The sequence below is a fragment of the Sebastes umbrosus genome, chromosome 17 (assembly GCF_015220745.1).
Source record: "Sebastes umbrosus isolate fSebUmb1 chromosome 17, fSebUmb1.pri, whole genome shotgun sequence".
NCBI lineage: Eukaryota > Metazoa > Chordata > Actinopteri > Perciformes > Sebastidae > Sebastes > Sebastes umbrosus.
The window spans coordinates 9,015,609-9,035,878 of record NC_051285.1 but is presented as its reverse complement, the minus strand read 5'-3'; the positions used below and the strand labels follow the sequence as shown (position 1 = coordinate 9,035,878).

Sequence of the window (20,270 nt, the reverse complement as noted above, 5' to 3'; positions counted from 1 at the left end):
AGTTTCTACAAACACACATGCACACAAGTCCCATCAGGGGAATGTGTGTGTGTTAGACCTTTGCCCCGTCATAAACCTGTAACCCTGCCCCTCCTCTGTAGGCTCTCCCCATGTGTCTGCCAACAGGAATGTGGTTCTCTCTGCTCCTACACAGTGACGGCAGCTATTAAAACCTCACTTATGACAGCAGACGCCCGTGGAAGTGATGATCTCTCAATCAGAGGAACAAGGTGCACAAGTGATGCATGTTAACAGCTACAACTGTTTTGTTTCTAACATCTAAAAAGTGTTTTTTTAGGCAGGGTTCAATGACAACTGTGTCAGAGAAGTGGCATACTGTCAACACTTGAGCAAGAGACAATAGGAAGCCATAAAAAAAACACTTTTTAGAAAGAATCCTGGACTTAATTTCCACTGTGGAGGGGGTTACATGCCTCACTGACTTTTACAGTTTCAGTTTGAGTCATTCACTAAAAGACCACTTCTCGGTGGAGGTTGTTGTGTCTGTACGCAGCTTGTGAGGGACTCCTGCAGACACTACTCAGGGCTGAAAAAAGTCCCCCCCAACTCCTCTGCATTATTAGGTGAAAAGAAATAATTGAAAAGTTTTTATTTTATAGATATTCTCCTAAAAATACGGTAGGACTGTGTATACAAAAATAAAAAAAACTATTTATGTAACAATAAATAAATATATAACATTTATATATTATTTATATCACCCTGATATCAGCACTTGTTAACTAGAAAAAACAGCATGGCCCATTTACTTCTTTGTGTTCATGCCTCAAATTGTTTTACAAGACATGCCACTGTGTTTTGATTGTTTCTAAAATGTAAATTTTACAGTGTAAGGTATATCAAGAAAAAAGTGCTATACCAGTGGCAAAAGTCCAAAAACAAGTTTCATATGTAAACATCCACACCGATGGCAGCAAAGCCGGCGTTCATGCAAGTGGCTACACATGGATGTCACAATATTTTTATAGCAACATGGGGTTTTCTCCCGTGTGACTGACTACCTTTTTTTTTTTTTTTTTTTTTTTAAAGGAAAAGCAACCAGAATACCATGTTAGGGCGGTTGTTAGAAGAGGTACCCTAAAGTAGATTTAAACTTGTTTTGACTGATCAGTGGTCTGTTTTTGAGGGCTAGGGATGTATTTGCTAACAAACTAAAGAGTTCAGTTGTTTTAAAGAGGACCTATTATGCTTATTTTCAGGATTTCTACTACAACATGTTTACATGCTTTAATGTTCGAAAAACGCTTTATTTTTCGCACACCGATTGTGCTAAAGCACCTCTTTTCTCCCTCTGTCTGAAACGCTCCGTTTGAGCTCAGGCCCCGCCCCCTCTCGAAAACCCCAGTCTGCTCTGATTGGTCAGCTGGCCCACTGTTGTGATTGGTTAACCGAACCAAACTCTTCTGACTCCCCTCCAGCTCCGCTATAACTAGCTTTGTTTGAGGGCGTGCCAAACTAGCCGCTAGGCAGGTTTAATGCAAATGTATTACTTGGTGACATCACCACGTTACGGAAGAAAAGGCAGGACTTCATTCAAGGTGTTTCAGGCAGTTCAGGAGCAGTGTTTATGTGGGAGAAAGTAACTCCCTTTGGCCTGGACTTTGGGCTTTGTAACTATGCAGGAGTTTTACATGCACAAAAAAAAACCTACAAAACACACTAAAGGAAAGGGAAAAGCACAAAAGCGTAATACGTCCCCTTTAAGTGAGAATGATCTTTGTTTACTCAAAACCTACTGCGAATGAAGGTGACTAAAACACTTCTGACTAATAGACAAAGACAACGTAATGCATGAGTGTGTGGCTTCTAGCAAATCACGCAACAAGATTCTTCCTCTCTTGCACAACCGGCTGACTGCAAGAAAGCATGAATGTATGCATTCACTGGGCGAGAAGCACATAACCGACACCCAAAGAGAGAGAGAGCAATGAGTCTTTGCAGGATGTGAAAGTGTTGATCAACACTGCAAAAAAAAGAGCCCATTTTTGAAACCTTGAGGTACAAAGTGGTAGTACAAAGCAGGTCAGTGAGGCAGGAAATCGTGATAATGCTTCAAAGAGCCTTAAAAGAAAACTAACCCACGCTTACAACTGCTTTCTTTAAATCACTCATTCACATGCACGGCCTTGCAACACATTTCAAAAGCATGAATCTCATGATGGATAGGATCCACTTCCTTACAGAACAACGTACAAGGAACAACAGACTGGAGGGTTAGAGCGTGCCGAAAACAAAAGCTTAAGACAGGTTTTGCAAGATGCCAGCTTGTTCAGTGTAACTCGATCTAGAACTGATCTGAAGTAACTTCAAGTGGATGGCACGCAATAGGCTTCAATGTTAAATTCAAACGGAGGGGAAATCAAAAAAATTAAAGTGAAGCGAAAAACATCAAGACAAAAAACTTTACATAATATCCAACCAAGTCTCTGAGAGTAAGTAGAGGTATATGGCTACTGTAAGTGGATTATTCTGCTTCTTGCATTCATTCTAACATTTCCTGATGGACTGGCTCGACGAGACAAATAAATCTCCAGGTTGTCATAGGCCCATAACTACCAGCATATATGGATATAAAGATGTAGGAACACAGAGGAGGCTTTCTGTAAAGTGGCAGTAACAAAGTCATCGCGAGGACTCCCAGCATGCTGAGCCCACGCCCACTCAACAGGGCTCTTATCAGTCACTGTGGGCCCAGCTGGTCCATGAGATTAGACCCAGAGTCTGACGACGAGGGTCTCACTCCAACGTACGTCTTCGTGGCACTGCCATGTTCTAAATTAAGACAGACTGTGGCATTTCACATAAACCTTGTGGCTTTCCCTTGCAAAGAGGATGTTGCAGCCTGTGCCACCTCCCCCCTAACCGATGACACCCAGTGTGTTTCTCTTTCACTTGTGTGAAGAAGAGGATAATCATGTTTTGAAGGGATTCTTCCATAAGCCTTTCACTTGTTCCACCATCTGTCAATGCAAGTCACACCAGCACAACACTTATCCTTTTTTCTGTGCTATAAAGCAATCCAGGTTTCCTGCAACATCTGGCCTGGTGGTAAATATCTTCAGAGGCCCAAGAAACCAGACGTGTTCTGAAATTACTTCTTATGTAAGCACCTAATATGTATGAATAAATATTGTGGATTTGCCTTTTTGAAGCCTTGAGTTCGGCATTTTGGCCGTCACGTCACCATCTTGTTTTTTTTGTGACATGAGAGGGTGGACAACCAAACTCTGCATAAGACATTTTCAGGTGACTAAAAATGTTATAATTAACTTTCATGAACTAAAAACACACTGTGAAAGGGTTAAAGTTGTAAGACGAAAATGCGGACGACTCCCAATAATGGACAATGTCGTCACAAGGTAGCCACGTCCTAAAGCATAAAGTGCTTTATGGTCTTTTTGACTCTAAATGAACATCATGCTGTATTGAAGAAGACTTGAAACTAGCGATTGAGACCATAAACTCATGTTTATAATGTTTACCAAGGTAATAAATCTAATCAGAATTAGAGTCATTTTCTCGTAGACTTCTATACAATCAGACTTCTTTTTGTAACCAGAGGAGTCGCCCCCTGCTGGCTATTAGAAAGAATGCAAGTTTAAAGCACGTCCGCACTTTTCAGACCCTGGAGGTAGCCCACTGACGGAAAGTGAAAACAGATAACGCTATTAAAAGCGAAACATATTGCACCCTAAACCCACTGCTGCACAGTGTATTGGCTATCTAACCTATCGTCTTTTCCTTTTACAACCCTGTATTTAAAGTGTGTTTTCACTTCAAGGATCGTGGATGGATGGATGGACAACACCATGCCGCTCGCAGTTCACACAAAAAAGAGTGTTTTCCCATCTTTGAGATTGTGCACACAAGCCACGTTGTTGTTCACGAATCAACTGAAATGCTATTTAAACACATCTTGATCAAGAGTAATGCAATACTTCTACACAAACATGTCCTCTACCGCAGTTTAAGTTCACTGTCCTTTACATCACAGACCAACAGAGATAAGAGTGGATCTAATCCCACAATGGGAATTTGAAAGAGCGCCAACTTACAACCTGCTTGTGTCTATGGAAACATTTTACCAGCTGAAGCAGCAGCAGCAGGGCAATGTGCTCAGCGGCACGTGGCCCATTAATTAGTGAGAGGAACCATACAACTCCTCTGTTTCATGCTTCAGTGGCAGCCGCATACACACCGTCACACACTCTTTCCAACAAGTGCAAGCATGCATAGACTAGACAGATGCGTAGAAAACATCCTATGACACACTGGGAGGACAGGAACTGAGACATTCTCTTGTTATGACTTTAACTACGAGAGAGACGCAAGTGGTCATGATGACGGTGAAGACCCTGCAAAAGACAAAGTTTGCACAACATGGTGCAACATTTCGAGCGGTATGTCAAGGTCTTACACCATAAATCTAGAAGTAACACCGACTGCACTTCAAAAAAAACACTGATTATGCCATCTATCTGTTACATGTTCACATAAAGCCAAACTCCAACAGCCTTTAGTAAAGTTAAAACATTGTTAGACCATTTCTTAGTCAATGACAAGAGCGCTAAATATTCTCATTAAACCAGGTCCAAGAGGGAGGCTACATTTCTGAAATGTAGTTCCTAGGCTGAACAAATCCTAGAGGAGTGCCAGCATGTACAAACAACTGCAAACAATGCTCTGTTAACACACTGCATCATGTCTTTCTATACTGTACGGCACCACCACCACACTGATGGTGAACAGTGATACTGTAACCTTGTGACAAAGAGAACTTGAGAATGTCCACAACAGCTTGTTTGTGTACATGGGGTTCCTTCCGTGAGGCTCTTACACCACGACGACCCTACATTTAAAAATGAATACTCTTGGTTTGTTCGGATTCACCAGCCTGCGAGGTAAAATTAAGTTTTTTTCAATGGAGTCTGGTGGCTTTGGCGAGAGCATAGATGGACACAACGGCTTCAGTTCCCTGTCGGAAAGGGCAGTCTGACGGCAAGGTAAACCGATGAAAATATTCTAAATATAGCGTACGCTTAAATGGATATTTCTCCAAACTGTCCATCACCATCTACACCAAACTATATATTTAAGTTGTCATCTGAATTCTTAGTGAATTATACTCAAAAACGAATTCAATCAAAAAAGCATGCACGTTAAATCATTTTCAATTGTTTCACTTCCTCATGCAAATAGTCTGAGTTTCAGGATGTGAACATTTAATGCGATAAGCCAGCGGCTCTTAACCTTTCTGGCACGTGAACCTTTAAAAAAACAAAACAATGTTCAGCACTTTAACCAAAAGAGCAATCTCACATTCATGTGAATCCTTTTTAGACTAGGCAAAGATCAGAAAAAGTAAAGTAAAGAAATACATCCAATTGTGTGAAGCAATTCTGTCTTGTTAATCATTTTGTGACCTCTCATCTGCACTATCAACAACAGAGAAGTACAGTTACACCTACATGGTACGACTCTGGAAATAAAGCAGAACATATTTGATAACTGAGGGTTATATTGCATTTTATGAGATCCCTCCGTTACAGTGCTCCTCCTGTGATATAAACACACACACACACACACTCAACGGCTTGATTTGTCCTTAACGCTCCCCTTATGTAACTAAGTGAGTTGTTATTCTCCCGATGGTGACATTAACCTTTAGAGAGTCCGTTTGACAGGAGCACTCTGTACTCTCAACCAACACTGTACAATTAAAGAGGTCTGTTTTTAATCTCAAAGACACACGTCGGAAACAAGAGCGGCGGTCCCTGCCACGTGCAAATGAAAATAATTATATTTATAAGACAATCAGCACTGCTCTTCCGCTGCATGTCACACATCAAAAAATCTGCTTTTCATTCGCCCCTAACAGTCTGATAAGCAGCTGATTTCACTTGTGACAGAGATACAGAGTCCCGCCTGCTCTATCAAAGACTTTAACAACGGAAAAACATGTGCGATTCACCACTTGAGACCTTTCCCTCCCACAGACGAGTTGATTATTCTCGCGGTTCGGGAGCTGTGAGAGGAAATCGTCCCCTGATGCAGTCCCACGATTTCCTCTCTTGGCCATCATCTGCTCCCACTCCCCTCCATCTGACAGATGCAGGTGTGAAGCTGTCCTACTCCAACCCACTCAAGGAGAGGAAACAGAAACCAAAGCAGAGGCTTGACATGTGTATAAGAAAGGGAAAATAATAGTGGGGGACACATAACATGTCAGAAAGCTTGCCAATTATTTAAGTGGAATCATGTTCAACGCGACGATAAGACACAAAACACCTGTGCCTTTTAATTTTAGTTTAAAGGACCAGTGTGTAACAGTTAGGGGGATCTACTGGCAGAAATGGAATATAATATTAATAAGTATGTTTACTTTAGTGTATAATCACCTGATAATAAGAATTGTGTTTTCGATACCTTAGAATGAGCCATTTATATCTACATAGGGAGCGGGTCCTGTCCACAGAATCTGCCATGTTGCAACGGTAGCCCAGAATGGGCAAACCAAACTCTTAACTTTTCCTGCTTGGGCCAGAGTCGATGACGTGACCCGCTCCCGTCGCCGCTCTCTCACTCTTGTTTCACCACTCACTTCCCACCAACACAAACACTCTACACACTGGCTCTGCTCCAAATGACCTACGCTAGTCTTACAACAAATGGCTCTAGAGAGGGACATTCGCATTTTTGCGTCAGCCACCGTATCTCTCCAACACGCTTCACACACAGGAGAGAGTTCAGTTGGTTGCAATCTCCTCACCACTAGATCCTACACACTGGACCTTTAACAGTGTATGATTCCACACTGTAAAATTCAAAGAATCCCTATTTACAAGCCAACTTTTAAAGGAACAATGTGTAGAATCTGGCGGTATCTCGCAGTGAGGTTGCAGATTGCAACCAACTTAAGCTTCTCCCGCGTGCCAATCGTGTTGGAGAGCTACGGTGGCCGATGCGAAAACATGAATGGCCCCTCTCTAGAGCCATTTGGAGCAGAGCCAGTGTAGTGAAGTGAATGGTGAAGTAAGAGAGATAAAGGCGGCGAATTACGTTATAGACTCCTGCATAACCGGTTCTGGGCTACTGTAGTACATGGCGGTGTAACATGGTGGACTCCTTTGAGAGGACCCGCTCCCTATGTAGATATGAAGAGCTCATTCTAAAGTAATGAAAACACGAGGATTGTTATTTTCAGGTGATTATACACTAAATTGTTAAACACTGGTCCTTTAAAAGGTTTCTTCAAACTGAAAGCACCTCGTGTTCAGTCAGTCCCTCGGCTTCTTAGAAGCTAACTCAAAGCATTGTTTGTTTCCATGTTATGCTTCACCTTGTGTTTTTTTTCTCTGCGTCATAAAGACCATCCATATCCATAGGCCTCCTCACATGCTCGCTCTGCTCAAAAGGCACATTATAGGACAACTTACATAATGTTCAGACTTGTGGCTACAAGCGAGATTTAACTATTTTCTGTTCACTTCAGTGCAAACAAGTCACCATTCCACTGAGACTCATCCTTCTCACTGTACGCGTACTGTCCAGTGAAAGCGAAATAGCTAAAATAAGGTGGAGTCCTCTAAAATAAAGACTACATGTTCTGTTCAGACCTCTGGTAAGGCATCACTTCTTCCACTGAGGGCCCCTGCTGTGTCAAAGACCTTCACTGTGCTCCGCTGGCCAGTGCAGACACAGAGCGCCTGTGCCATGCTTCACAGAGGGGACTGAGCGGCTAACAGATCCAGATTAAATAACGCCTCGGAGCCAAAAGTGCTGCTGCTGAGGTTGGAGAGGAGAGGACAAGAACTAATGAAGAGTGCTTTCACTGTCACTTTGGCTGCTTCACGCTGAGGGGAGACTTGGGTGTGTGTTCTGAGGTTTTTCTAAACCTTCTGTACTGCAGATGTTTGGAGGAAGAGAAGTCAGTGGTGTCTTTTACTAAAACTAGGATGATTTAAGAGAAGTTACTTCAACAAGCCACTCATAAAAGGAATAAATGGATCTCAGCAGGAAGATGTAAACAATCCTTGACTAACATGACTTCAATGAACGATTATTTTTTTGGTTTTAAGGTTTCATCCACAAAAAAACTTTTCAGTGATACTCAAAGCTACGGTGAGGTGACTACAGAAGGACTCTGGACAAACCACATAGTTGACATATTAGTCATAATCTCAGCAATGCTGGGATGGTGAAGCATGCACACAGGTGATCTGCATGTAGGATATATTCTAAGAAACATTTCTATTGTGTTGCACATAACTTAAAGGTCCCATATTATAAAAAAGTGAGATTTTCATGTTTTTTTATTATAAGCAGGCTTAAGTCCTATATAAATACTGTGAAAGTATCGGAACACTCAATCCACCGGGAAATACACACAGCCCGTATTCAGAAACTCTGCATTTGAAACAAGCCGTCAGGATTTCTGCACATTCGTGATGTCACGAATATACAATATTTAGACCCTTGACACAATTTTAAACGTAAACACTCTAAATGTGTCCCAGTTTACTCCTGATTGCAGTGTATGTGAATGTCATCAGCTGACAGGAAGTACACATGGACCCAAGCTGTTGCCTAGTAACGCAATTCCGTTGCAATTCCGTCAAAATGCGCTAAAACGGAGCGTTTCGGACAGAGTGGTAAAAACAGGCATATTCAGGCTGACAGTATGAGGAAAATAAAGGGTTTTTTGAACATTACAGCATGTAAACATGTTCTAGTAGAAACACAAAATACAAGTATGAACCTGAAAATGAGCACGATATGGGACCTTTAAAAAAAGTTATCTATCTTATAATTTACAATATTTCACAGACAAACTAATAATGTTTCTGGGAGAACATGAGAGTGAGTTTAGGTAAAGATGAGCAACATTTAAACTCAAGTATTCAGGAAGCTTTTCTAACACAACAGAGTGTTACAGAGCAAAAACAGGTGAGCAACTTGTCAATCAAGTTTGAGCTGATTAAGAACTACAAACAGGGTGTATCACTACACTAACACGGCGAGTTTACACGCAGGTGCCTCGTGTCTTTTGCAATCACACTCACCTTGTAGACCTTCCCAAACGCACCGTCTCCAAGCTCGCCGATAATCTCCCATAAATCGTTCGGGTTGATGTCCCTGTGAACGTGGTCATACTGCTTCAACTTCTTCTTAATCTCAAGAGTAGGCAGACGGAGGATTTTGCTGAATCTAGCGAGTGCCATCATTCAAAAGCGTAAAAACAAAAGAGAAGTCTCCAAAAAGGCTCTACACGGAGAGCATTACGCACGGCCGTCAAACACACTTAAATACTAATTTAACACTCTTCACTTTGTGCCTTCGAGAGAAGAAGTTACTTTGCTCCGTCCATCACAACCAAGTGCTCATAATCCCATTCACAAGCTGCGGTTAGGAGCTGTTTTACGCGCGGTGACCACCTGATGATGGAGGAAACCGCCTGTCTGTCTGACAGCCTGCCTGACCGGGCAACTTGTTGCTGCTTCTGACTTGAGCCAAAAAAAAAGCCCCACCTCGTTACCCAAACAGCCCCTCCTCCCACTGCCGTCATGGAAATGTAGTTTCTTTCAAAGAACAAGCAGCCGTCACACTATGGCACTGATGAGGTAGAAGGACTTCATGTCCGGGTCGGTGCTGGGCGTGTCCACCCCAAGATAGCTCAAACAGCTGTGCCAATAACAACACTACTAAATATGATAATTGTAGTGAAACTAGTGACTCAGACTTTGGGTGGATAGTTCATTACAGTTTAGTTTTCTGAAAAATGTTAAATGCCTTAATCAGTAGTTTTAAAATCATAATTTACCTGTGTCACTGTTATTCTCTTTTCAAACTCCATGCTGGCTCAACTAACCTGTTCTTCACCTGTACAAGCAGTGCTATGGCGCCCTCTAGTGGCACATTCAGCTCAGTGAACTGCTACCTGTTGAGAGTGAAGAAAACAGACCATTAAAGTTCCCATATTATGCTCATTTTCAGGTTCATACTTGTGTTTTGTGTTTCTACTAGAACATGTTTACATGCTGTAATGTTAAAAAAACAACTTTATTTTCCTCATACTGTCAGCCTGAACAAACACCTTCACATCAGTGAATTTATCAACTTCTTTTTCCCATTAGTCCTCCTAAAATCATCATTAATGCACTGAGTAAACAACAGTGATGATTTAATTTGATTCTGACATAAACGACACACTGTACACACAACAGATAAGTGTAACATATTTATTTAACAATTGTGGAAGAAGTATAAGTCAAGTACAATGCTTTCGAGTTTACTTAAAGGTCCCATATCGTGCTCATTTTCAGGCTCATACTTGTATTTTGTGGTTCAACTAGAACATGTTTACATGCTGTAATGTTAAAAAAACAACTTTATTTTCCTCATACTGTCAGCCTGAATATGCCTGTATTTACCCTCTCTGTCTGAAACGCTCCGTTTTAGCTTATTTTTACGGAATTGCAACAGAATTGTGTTGCTAGGCAACAGCTTGGGTCCATGTGTACTTCCTGTCAGCTGATGACATTCACATACACTGCAACCAGGAATAAACTGGGACACATTTAGAGTGTTTACGTTTAAAATTGTGTCAAGGGTCTAAATATTGTATAATCGTGACATCACGAATGGGCAGATATCCTGACAGCTTGTTTCAAATGCAGAGTTTATGAATATTGGCTGTGTGTATTTCCCTGTGGATTGAGTGTTTCGATATTTTCACAGTATTTATATAGGACTTAAGCCTGCTTTATAATAAAAAAAACATGAAAATCTCACTTTTTATAATGTGGGACCTTTAAAGCTGCAGTGGGTAGAAACCCTCTCAGTACAACTTGGGGACAGAAGGAGAAGGTTAAGATAGTTTTGAACAACATGTCTGATGTGCATTTATCGTGGAGGAGGAAAATGTGTGTAAGATAAAGTCTGAGATTTCTGAAGAGCGACTATTCCACATTAAAATCAAACTCAAATCAGTACTGTCATTTAAGGGGGATGTTATATTTGTCAATGAACTTCAGAGTGCATTAAGCACATCAGAATGAAACTCATTGACCTTCATTTACCACCTAATTTGCATGAGTCATTTTCTCTCCGAATTCTATGGAAAGATTAGCCAAACAATTAACTGCTCCATTACTAATTACGGACAGGAAGATTGGTGGCAGTGAGCTGATTAAATGAGTTGGAAAGCACAATTTGGCATGTCGTGTTTCCACAGCAGCTATCATGATATTTTTCACTTTAATGAGGGGAGATTTTATCTCATCCATTTTAGTATATGTTTAACCAACCACTTTGTTAAACATTCTCTAATGTCACTTTTGCATTCTCGATACAAAGTGAGAGAGATTTCATCACAACTCCTGTAAATCCCTGAAGAACCTACAGTGAAGAGACAAGCTCATGCACGTCCACACAAGCCCACAGAGGTTTCTACTAATCCCCTAACACTAATGACTTGTCACCGTTGTACATGTGTATATACTTTGTACAGTTCCTATGGCTACAAAACTGTACAACTCAATTAACACTTGAATGTCCTCACTAAGAAAAACATGTTTTATGTCCTTGGTGCAATAATAATCAATGTTTTTGTTTTTTTAAACAGACTGTACTGTTTTTTTACCAAACGGTCGAGACGTCGCTTCATGGTAAAAATAAAATATAAACCATGTACCGTTATTATGCTAGTAATAGGTTAATATACCAACATACGTCAATTTGTTACCATGACATTAGTAGTATTACCAGTACTGGCATTAATTCCATGTATTTATTCTAGATATTGACCATATTTACGGTAGGCTACTTACAAAAACATCTCAGAAATTATGATGATTTCATCAAATATATAATGGAATAACATTAAATATATGATATTAACAAATTATATAAACAACAGTGAATGTTAAAATTGAATTATTTCTCCATATATATAATGGAATAACATGAAATGTAGCATATTAACAACAATGAATGATCAGGAGGTTTTTTTTTATTTTGTAGCAAATAGTCAACTTTAATTACGTTATTAGCTTTACTACCATCATCATAAAAGGACAAATGAGCATGTTTTTAGACTTTAATTGACACTTAAAAGACTCTGATATGTCGAAAAAATGTGACTACATTTGAAAATACCACCAAAAGTTTGTTTCTAACTTACTGTAAGAAGGCAAACTGAAGGAAAAGCTATTTAGATATACAGCGACATCTAGTGGATTTTTTAAGCGTGACATACTTAAACGGAGTGGTAGAGACTTCAACACATTATTCAATAAGATATAGTGACTCAAAATGTGCTCTACCAAACAGTTGAGCAGAACATTAAAGGGTCAATACAGCTCCAGTATGTTACCTTGATCCCTTACTGTCGGTGCCTGTTGACCTTTCATTCACACAACAATAAATGATGGATGATGATGATTTCGAAATACCCTAAAATGCCCAGACAATAGACTTTTTGTGGCGGAAGACATTTTGACACATCACAGGAGGAAAATATACATTAAATACATTTATTGATGTCTGAATTCCTTTTAGCTGCTTCAGTTTCAGGGTTCTGGTGTTATGCATGATGGCTCACTGTCACACTGTCATGACTTACTGGGACACTTGAAATGTACTGCTGTAAAAATCCTTTAAAATGCAACATACTGTATTCACTGGATTCACCTGGTATATGTCTTATATAATATTTTAGTAATAAGAACAAGTAAATGAAATATCTTATAAGATGAAAAAAGATATATAATGGGCCTCATGCAGGAAGCGATAAAAGAACAAATTTCCTTTTTTTATGTTTGTATCCACGATTTGTTCTTATTGTGTTAGTAACCATTTAAATCTGTGATTCACCTACAGTATGTTTCTTATTTTGCTTTTCTCTTAGGTAAGAAAACATTTTACGAGTGGTCGAGAGCACTCTTGCCAAGATAAGAAAAAAACAATCGGTCACACGCCACTAGTTTACAATCCAATGGGATTTATCATTCAGCACACCTGGGTAAGGGCAGATTTGGATGGTTATGAACTTTTGGTGCATCTGGATTTGACTTCTCTTATTTTTTCTCTTAACAGAAAATTAAGAAAAAAATAGAGAAATTTAACAGAATGTTGCTGCATGAGGTCCATTATTTGTTATAATTTTTGTATGCTATAAATTACACGTGTTTTATAGTGCCTTATTTGTGCCCAAAATATTTTTACCGTGGGATGACGATGAGCAAAGATCTTGAAGGACACTGCTTTTATTAAGTTAAGACGAATTTCAATAAGACTGGACAGTCCGATGTATGGAGCCACTAACAAGCTTTTGTACTATATTTTATTTTATCCCCGCCCATCCTATTAAATGAGAAGAACAAAAGGCGTTTGAATAAAGTTTATTATATGAAATGTTTCCTCAGTCATATTCCATAGGAAAGATGTGATAACTAGTGGCAATATACCCCATTATATATATATATATAGATGATTAAAATACAGTTTTAGTAACACAAGCAACAGTCAGCGTAGATTTAAACTTTCAGTCATTGCACATGCTTGAAGAACGTACATTGAAGGACTGTATTGCTTTCAGACAGTAATATTGTGATCACAGGATCCAGGATGTTAGCGCTCCAGTGCAGCACAATCATAGCTCGTGAACACCAAGTCCTATTAAAAAAAAGAAAGAAAGGTGAAATAGATGTATTTAGGTAAAGCATGCATAATTGAATAAGATCTTTATTCAGGATCCTTATTTCCTATGTTGTAAGCGGCTCAATTTCACTTCATAATAAATCTATGTGATGTGTGTATAAACTTTTACTGTATCTCAGGCTGTACTGTAATTGACCTTAATTAAAGCTCAACCTTTGAAGCTTACTGAGATGACCGCAGTGAAAGTGAATTAACTCTAACCCTTTGTCGAGACACGGTGGCCTGATCTGCACAGACAGGTCGCGTCAGGCTGTTATGGAAAACTAACCACAGACCCACATGTGTCTGAGTTGAGGAGAGAAGCCTCAAACATCCACAGAGAACTGAACGTTTTTCATAATCTGCATCATAAACCCTGTTTAATCCGGTGAAATGACCCACTGAGTGACCCATTAACCGGCAGTCAGTTTGAATGCATCTCATAACTCTTCCCTTTTCTATTTCATGTCGAGCTGCAATGGTACAGACTTTGTGAATAATACAGTAGAAGTTATACATGACTTAAAAATATGCATTAAAGGTAGAGTTGGTAAAGATTTTTCACTACGCTTCCATTTGAGATTGAATTAGACTTAATTGCTTTATGGCACTATTTGAGTCTCACTGTGTTCAACATATTCAGATCTTACCCCGTGACATTTCTCTGACATGATGATGAAGAGCTGTCTCAGAGTGCCAGCCATCTTCCTCACATCTCTGGTGTAAGCACAGCGGCGATCTCGCATGCCTTCCACCAGGGAGATGTAGGTCCTCAGTTTGTACATCATACAAGCATTCTGCATTCAGCAAGAGTAGCAATTAGTGTCCCTGTGTGTGATTTACAGCTGAGGTTTTCAGTCAAAATACCATAGACGATGGTGTCGAAAATTTTGGGACAGCGAGATTACTCAAAGATAAACAGAAAACAGAAATATTTTCTTCTGATTGAGGGGTTTAAGTACAGGACTTTGGCTACCTTTCTCCATAGGCAAATTATGTACAATACATTTTCAATCTAGTAACATCAACAAATGTTACAATAATGGGGAATTTGAAGTCATACTTACATGGACATCAAGGTAGAGATCTGGCATGTGAGCCATGCAGTACCTCTGGATGCAAAAAAAAACAATATAAAGTGTCAAAATTCAACAATTGCAGGACAATCTAATGTAGTTTTAATACCAATCCCTACTCTGCGAAATCGCAGGTGTCTCACATTAATAAAAAATTAAACCCAAATAAAATGTTTTCACATTTAGCATACAATGGTTTGATTTGATGGGGTTAAACTAAGTTAACTAGATAATAAATGAAGGAATAAAATAAGTATTATCTCCAATGTGGTCCTTAATACAATATATAAAAAACACTAGATAATAAAAAATAGAAAATAGCCTACAAACAAGACCATTCAAGAATAGACATTAAACACAACTTTAAGCAAAAATCTATAAGAGTGACAACAGAGCAGGTGACTTACAGTTTCATGGCCCAGCTTCAAATGTGCGGCCCACTGGGTGACCTCCAGTGCCATGTTCAGCACCTTGGTGTAGCAGGTCGGTGGGTAGAACGGGTAGCTCAGTACCAGCGGCACCAAACACCAAACCAGCAACAAGTAGTTAAAGATCGCCATGACTCACTGACACCCACTGTACTGTACTAACTGAACCTTTGTTTGTTTGTGTCACCGACGCAGCCACGTATGCATGTGGACAGATTTTAACACACCCTCTGTTTACTCCAAAATGATTATGCAACTGTAGAGGAGTGACGACCCATTGTGTCAGATAAGACAGTGCTTGTGTTTATGGAGAAATCAAAGCAGACTCGAAAGAGTGAGCTGTGATTTTTGTCCAAACTATTTAATATTGGGAAGACATAAATTAGTAATTTGCCACAGAAAGGGGAGGAATATTCATTCATGGTATTTCTTAAATCAGATTTGCTATGATGGTAGTAGACAGAAGTACAGTAGTCAGATCTCTTACTTAAAGGAACAGTGTGTAACATTTCAGGGGATATATTAGCAGAAATGGAATATAATATTCATAACTATGTTTTCATTAGTGTATAATCACCTGCAACTAAGAATCATTGTGTTTTCGTTAGCTTAGAATGAGTCCTTCATATCTACATAGAGAGCGGGTCCTCTTCACGGAGTCCGCCATGTTTTGTTAAAGTAGTGTTATTACGGTAAGGATGGCCTCTGAGCGAGGTGAACGCCGTTACCATGGTTTTGCACTCGATGGCTCACGTTACCGCAGTCTTGGAAAGGGAGGAGTGAGTGGAGGGGTACTCAGTTGGTTGCAATCTGCAACCACACCACTAGATGCCGCCAAATCCTACACACTGTACCTTTAAGTAAAAGTAACAATACCACAGTGTAGAAATACTTTGCCACAAGTAAAAATTATGCTTGAACTAGCATCAATAAATATTTAAAATCACCAAAAGTACTCATTATGCAGAATGGACCCTTTCAGAGCAATATATATATAATACTGGACAATAATTATAAATGAATTAATTGTTTACATCATTTAAATCTTGCAGCCGGTAAAGATGGGGTTAATTTTTATTATTTTTAAATACTGCTGAGTAGCTTGTGAATTTCCCCCCAGGGATCAAATAGTCGTTACTATAATAACGTAAGTTAACAAATAAATGTAGTGGAGTAAAAAGTGTAATATTTGGAATTAAAAAGAAAGAAATACTCAAGTAAAGTGCAAGTACCAAAAAATGATATTCAATTACAAAATTTGAGTAAATGTCCTGTTACTTTACACCACTCAAGACTTGATCCATACATGTCATGTCTTAGTATCCACTGAGTATTTACTGATAGTTTACATACGCACTGCAGGATGACTTACAAAACAAGAGTGATTTTAGTTTATTCTAATAGCCATGTCTCAAGCTCCCAACTCAATATATTGCACCTTTGGAATGCAATTGCTACATGTTTTTAGTGTATCAGATGTTTTATATAAATATATTGTTCTTTGCTGCTGTATGTATTTTAATTCAAAGCACATTGAGTTTACACAATATACTGAAATGTGCTATGCTGTGTAAATAAAACTGCCTTGCCTGGAAGAACTCAGACAACGCCTGGGGCCGAAAAGGGACCAGAAATAGAAAAGCTTTAATAGCCTGCACCCTGATACATGTTTTCCATAATGGAACATTTGTGCATCGGGGATGAGGGTGATGTTGATGTTTTTACTGAAATATTGATCATGCAAGCGATTTATGCTGTACATTATATTCCCCATAAAACCCTTCCTGCATTAATACCTAACTGCTGTCATCTCTTTTTTATCCACTAGATGGGGTTAATTTGACATATTTAAACCCCTCAAATCTTCCTGAGCAGTCCAACGTCCATCAGCATTATGTCAAAAAATATCATCACTTATAAAACTAGGACAACTTTGGCACATGCCGAGGCCTCCTGCACGTTTGCGCCATTTCTGTCCAGGTGTGATATGACGCTGTCATCACTCATCTCATCTAAAAGAAGTGTACAACTCCTGATGCCGCCAACCAACCGCCCGATAAGGGATTGGCCTTCTTTTGAGTAATGCTTGTCACCTCTCACAGCCTGTGTGGAGGGTATGAGATGGGAGGTCTGTTCTCTAACCTCTGTATGAAGATGGATGGCCGACACCGAGTGTGTCTTGGCATGACGGAGAGGAAGAAAAAGTGCAGTGTGCGCTGTAAGCATATCTCTGGTCCCACAGTCCCACCACGAAGCCATTCTCCTTTCGACCTTGGCCTGCTCAATTAACAGGGGACACGGGTGGCAGGCCTTATAATGGACGAACGTGTTTTACAGTTAGTATGATGAAATATTGGACTCCAGAAATCAGCCAAAAAGACGGCAAATTTTCAATGCAGCAAACACATATTCTGGTTTTAAAACCCTGGATATTCGTTGAATCAGAGTTCTCCACTTTTATACCTGCGGGATGTCCAGTACTACCATGATCCTCTATTGCAAGCAACTAAGGGTTAAAGGGTAACTTCAGTATTTTTCAACCTCTTCCCATTTTTTTGTGTTTAAGTGACTAACGAGGGCAACAATTTCTGAAATTGGTCCAGTACTGAGGGAGAACACTGCCGCCGTCAACTGCTAAATGGGCTATAATGTAATCATTTGGGACAACCTGGGACTGTTTAAGTTCACGAAAAGTGCTTTTTGTCACTGACAGGCTCAGATTGTTATTATAAGTGTCTGACATTATGGAAATGACCCTACAGAGAAATTAAACGTTCTTCTTACCTTTCGCTTCCTGTTTGTTATTGTGTCATGTGGCTTGTTGCCAGAAGGCAACGGTGGAAACGTGAGTGAGAGTTGGAGAGAGGAGTGCCGGCGATGTCAGAGTTTGTTGTTTTTGTAGTACAGAAAGAGTAGTTTAGTGTGATCTAAAAGATTTTCAATGTCATGGCTGAATATTTAGATGATATCTACAATGTGGATGCAAGATTTCTGAATGAGACTTCTCAGAGCAAGACACATAATAACAGACAAAATTGTCCTTTAGTACAGTACTTGAATGTACTGTACTTAGTTACTTTCCACCACTGCTCACTATGGGACACCAGAGACACATTAGCATCCATTGCTCCCCCTGTATAATTACTATTTCCAAATAAGTTTAACGGCTATTATGAGAGAGCGGACTCAGCTCATCTATAAAGAGGTGGCCACCGGTGGGGGCCAACGGTAGAAACAGCTCTGTGGACAATCTGCCTTGCTGAAGTGCCTTTAAGCATTGGCTTCCAACCTGGGGGTCCCGACCCTCATTAGGGGTCCCCAGAGCTTCACGGGTAGTCGCAAGGCCTTCTTGATTTACGGGGTGTTGTGAGACAACTTTTTTTAAATATACAGTTGGCCTATATCTCAGCATTTCATTAATTTCTGCGAAGACAACTAAACGAAAATGTTTGGATTATTATTTAAGATATAAACAGGATAAGGGCACAGTGAAGACCTCTACACAAGCTATATTCACAGAGCCTTCGGTCTCTGCTAAACAGCCTCGTCCTGCATTACAAAAAGTACGCAGATAAAACAACAATAGCTAATAGAACAATTGCCAAGTGTCAGGGAGAAGAAAATAATTTGTCAAAAAAGAATCCTATCAAATATGTATAATGTTAAAAAATAAAAATATTGAAAATACATAATACAGACAGAGAAATGTACTAAAAGTTCCTAAAAAGAACAGAAACATGACAGAAAATAATTCCCTGCAGATGTAAATGAAGTAGAGGATTATGAGGCAATGCAAATGCTAAAGTGATGCATACTGATACTTGATATGCAAATATTCTGTGGGAATAGGCAGTTGGCTGTTGATACGCTGACAATCACCTCTTAAAGGTACAAGTGATAACATCAATTACCATCAATCTCAGCCATTTATCCATTTTTTCCACACTAACTGACGACCCATGCAGAGATACCACTGACGTTATGCTATTGGCTCATAAGCCTTATTAGAAGTGGGAACCAAACGTCAGATATCTCCCACAGAGACAAACAAAACATTAATTTTGGACCCGCCAAGATTTTTTAAAAGTATTAAATCACAATCATAATAATTTTTTTCAGGATAAGCCATACTTTTATTCGGCACCTTTCTAAAAGCTCTGTGGAAGTATTATTATTTTTACAGAAATATTCTTCTACTCAAAATGTGTTTATCAATAAGACCTTTAATCCCTACAGGGGCTATAGCAGTCCAGTTCTGAGGTCTCTACTCTGGCTCCATGTCTCTCTCAGAGAATTGATTTCAAAATACTGCTGTTGGTTTACAAAGCACTAAATGGTTTAGGACCAAAATACATTTCTGATCTTCTGCTATGTTATGAACCATCCAGACCTCTCAGGTCATCTGGATCAGGTCTGCTTAGTGTCCCAAGAGTCAGAACTTAACATGCAGAAGCAGCGTTCAGTTTTAATGCACCAAATATTTGGAACAAGCTCCCAGAAAACTGCAGAACCAACTCCAACTCTGAGTTCTTTTAAATCAAAGCCTAAAACTTTGCTGCTGCTGTCTTTTATTAAACCAGATAATGATCTTATATACTGCACTAGAGCTTTTACTCTTGTGTGTTATATTCTATTTTAGCTTCTATCCTAGATTTTATTTTTAGCTTATTTTTATTTTCTAATCTTTAATGTTTTTATAACTGTTTTAATTATGTCTTAATGTTCTTTTTGCACTTTGTCGCAATGTTCTTAAATGTTTATGTAAAGCTCTTTGAATTGCCCTGTTGCTGAAATGTGCTCTACAAAATAAAGTTTATTATTATTATTATTATTATTATTATTATTATTATTATTATTATAGTGGCGTTTACAGTGAACTTGTTGTAACTATGCAGGCACAATTCTCTGTTAATCTATTTTCTGGAAAATCATCAGGGGGGGAATACAACTTTCATTTTATTATTTTTTTTAAAGATGAGTGAACAGTAAGTTAATGACAGGTAACTCTCACAGCTCCAGCAGAGCAGCCTGCATGCCCAGCCTGTGA

The 20,270-nt window shown here is 39.3% G+C and overlaps 2 protein-coding genes across 2 annotated transcripts in view; both read right to left on the bottom strand.

Moving 5' to 3' along the window:
- stk10 (serine/threonine kinase 10) overlaps positions 1-9,523 on the bottom strand; it is a 54,658-nt gene extending 45,135 nt beyond the window's left edge. Inside the window, 1 exon segment of the mRNA XM_037748227.1 lies at positions 9,084-9,523. Within this exon segment, the coding sequence (XP_037604155.1) occupies positions 9,084-9,245 (162 nt within the window). The 5' untranslated portion in view covers positions 9,246-9,523.
- Positions 9,524-13,406: 3,883 nt separating this feature from the next.
- Positions 13,407-15,705, bottom strand: zmp:0000001268 (CYTL1 domain-containing protein). The gene is made up of 4 exons (XM_037748249.1): positions 15,203-15,705; positions 14,787-14,831; positions 14,370-14,516; positions 13,407-13,695 (listed from the first exon to the last, which is right to left on the bottom strand). The coding sequence occupies exons 1-4, from the start codon at positions 15,353-15,355 to the stop codon at positions 13,651-13,653; spliced, it is 390 nt and encodes a 129-aa protein (XP_037604177.1). The 5' UTR covers positions 15,356-15,705; the 3' UTR covers positions 13,407-13,650.
- Between the last annotated feature and the right edge of the window lie 4,565 nt (positions 15,706-20,270).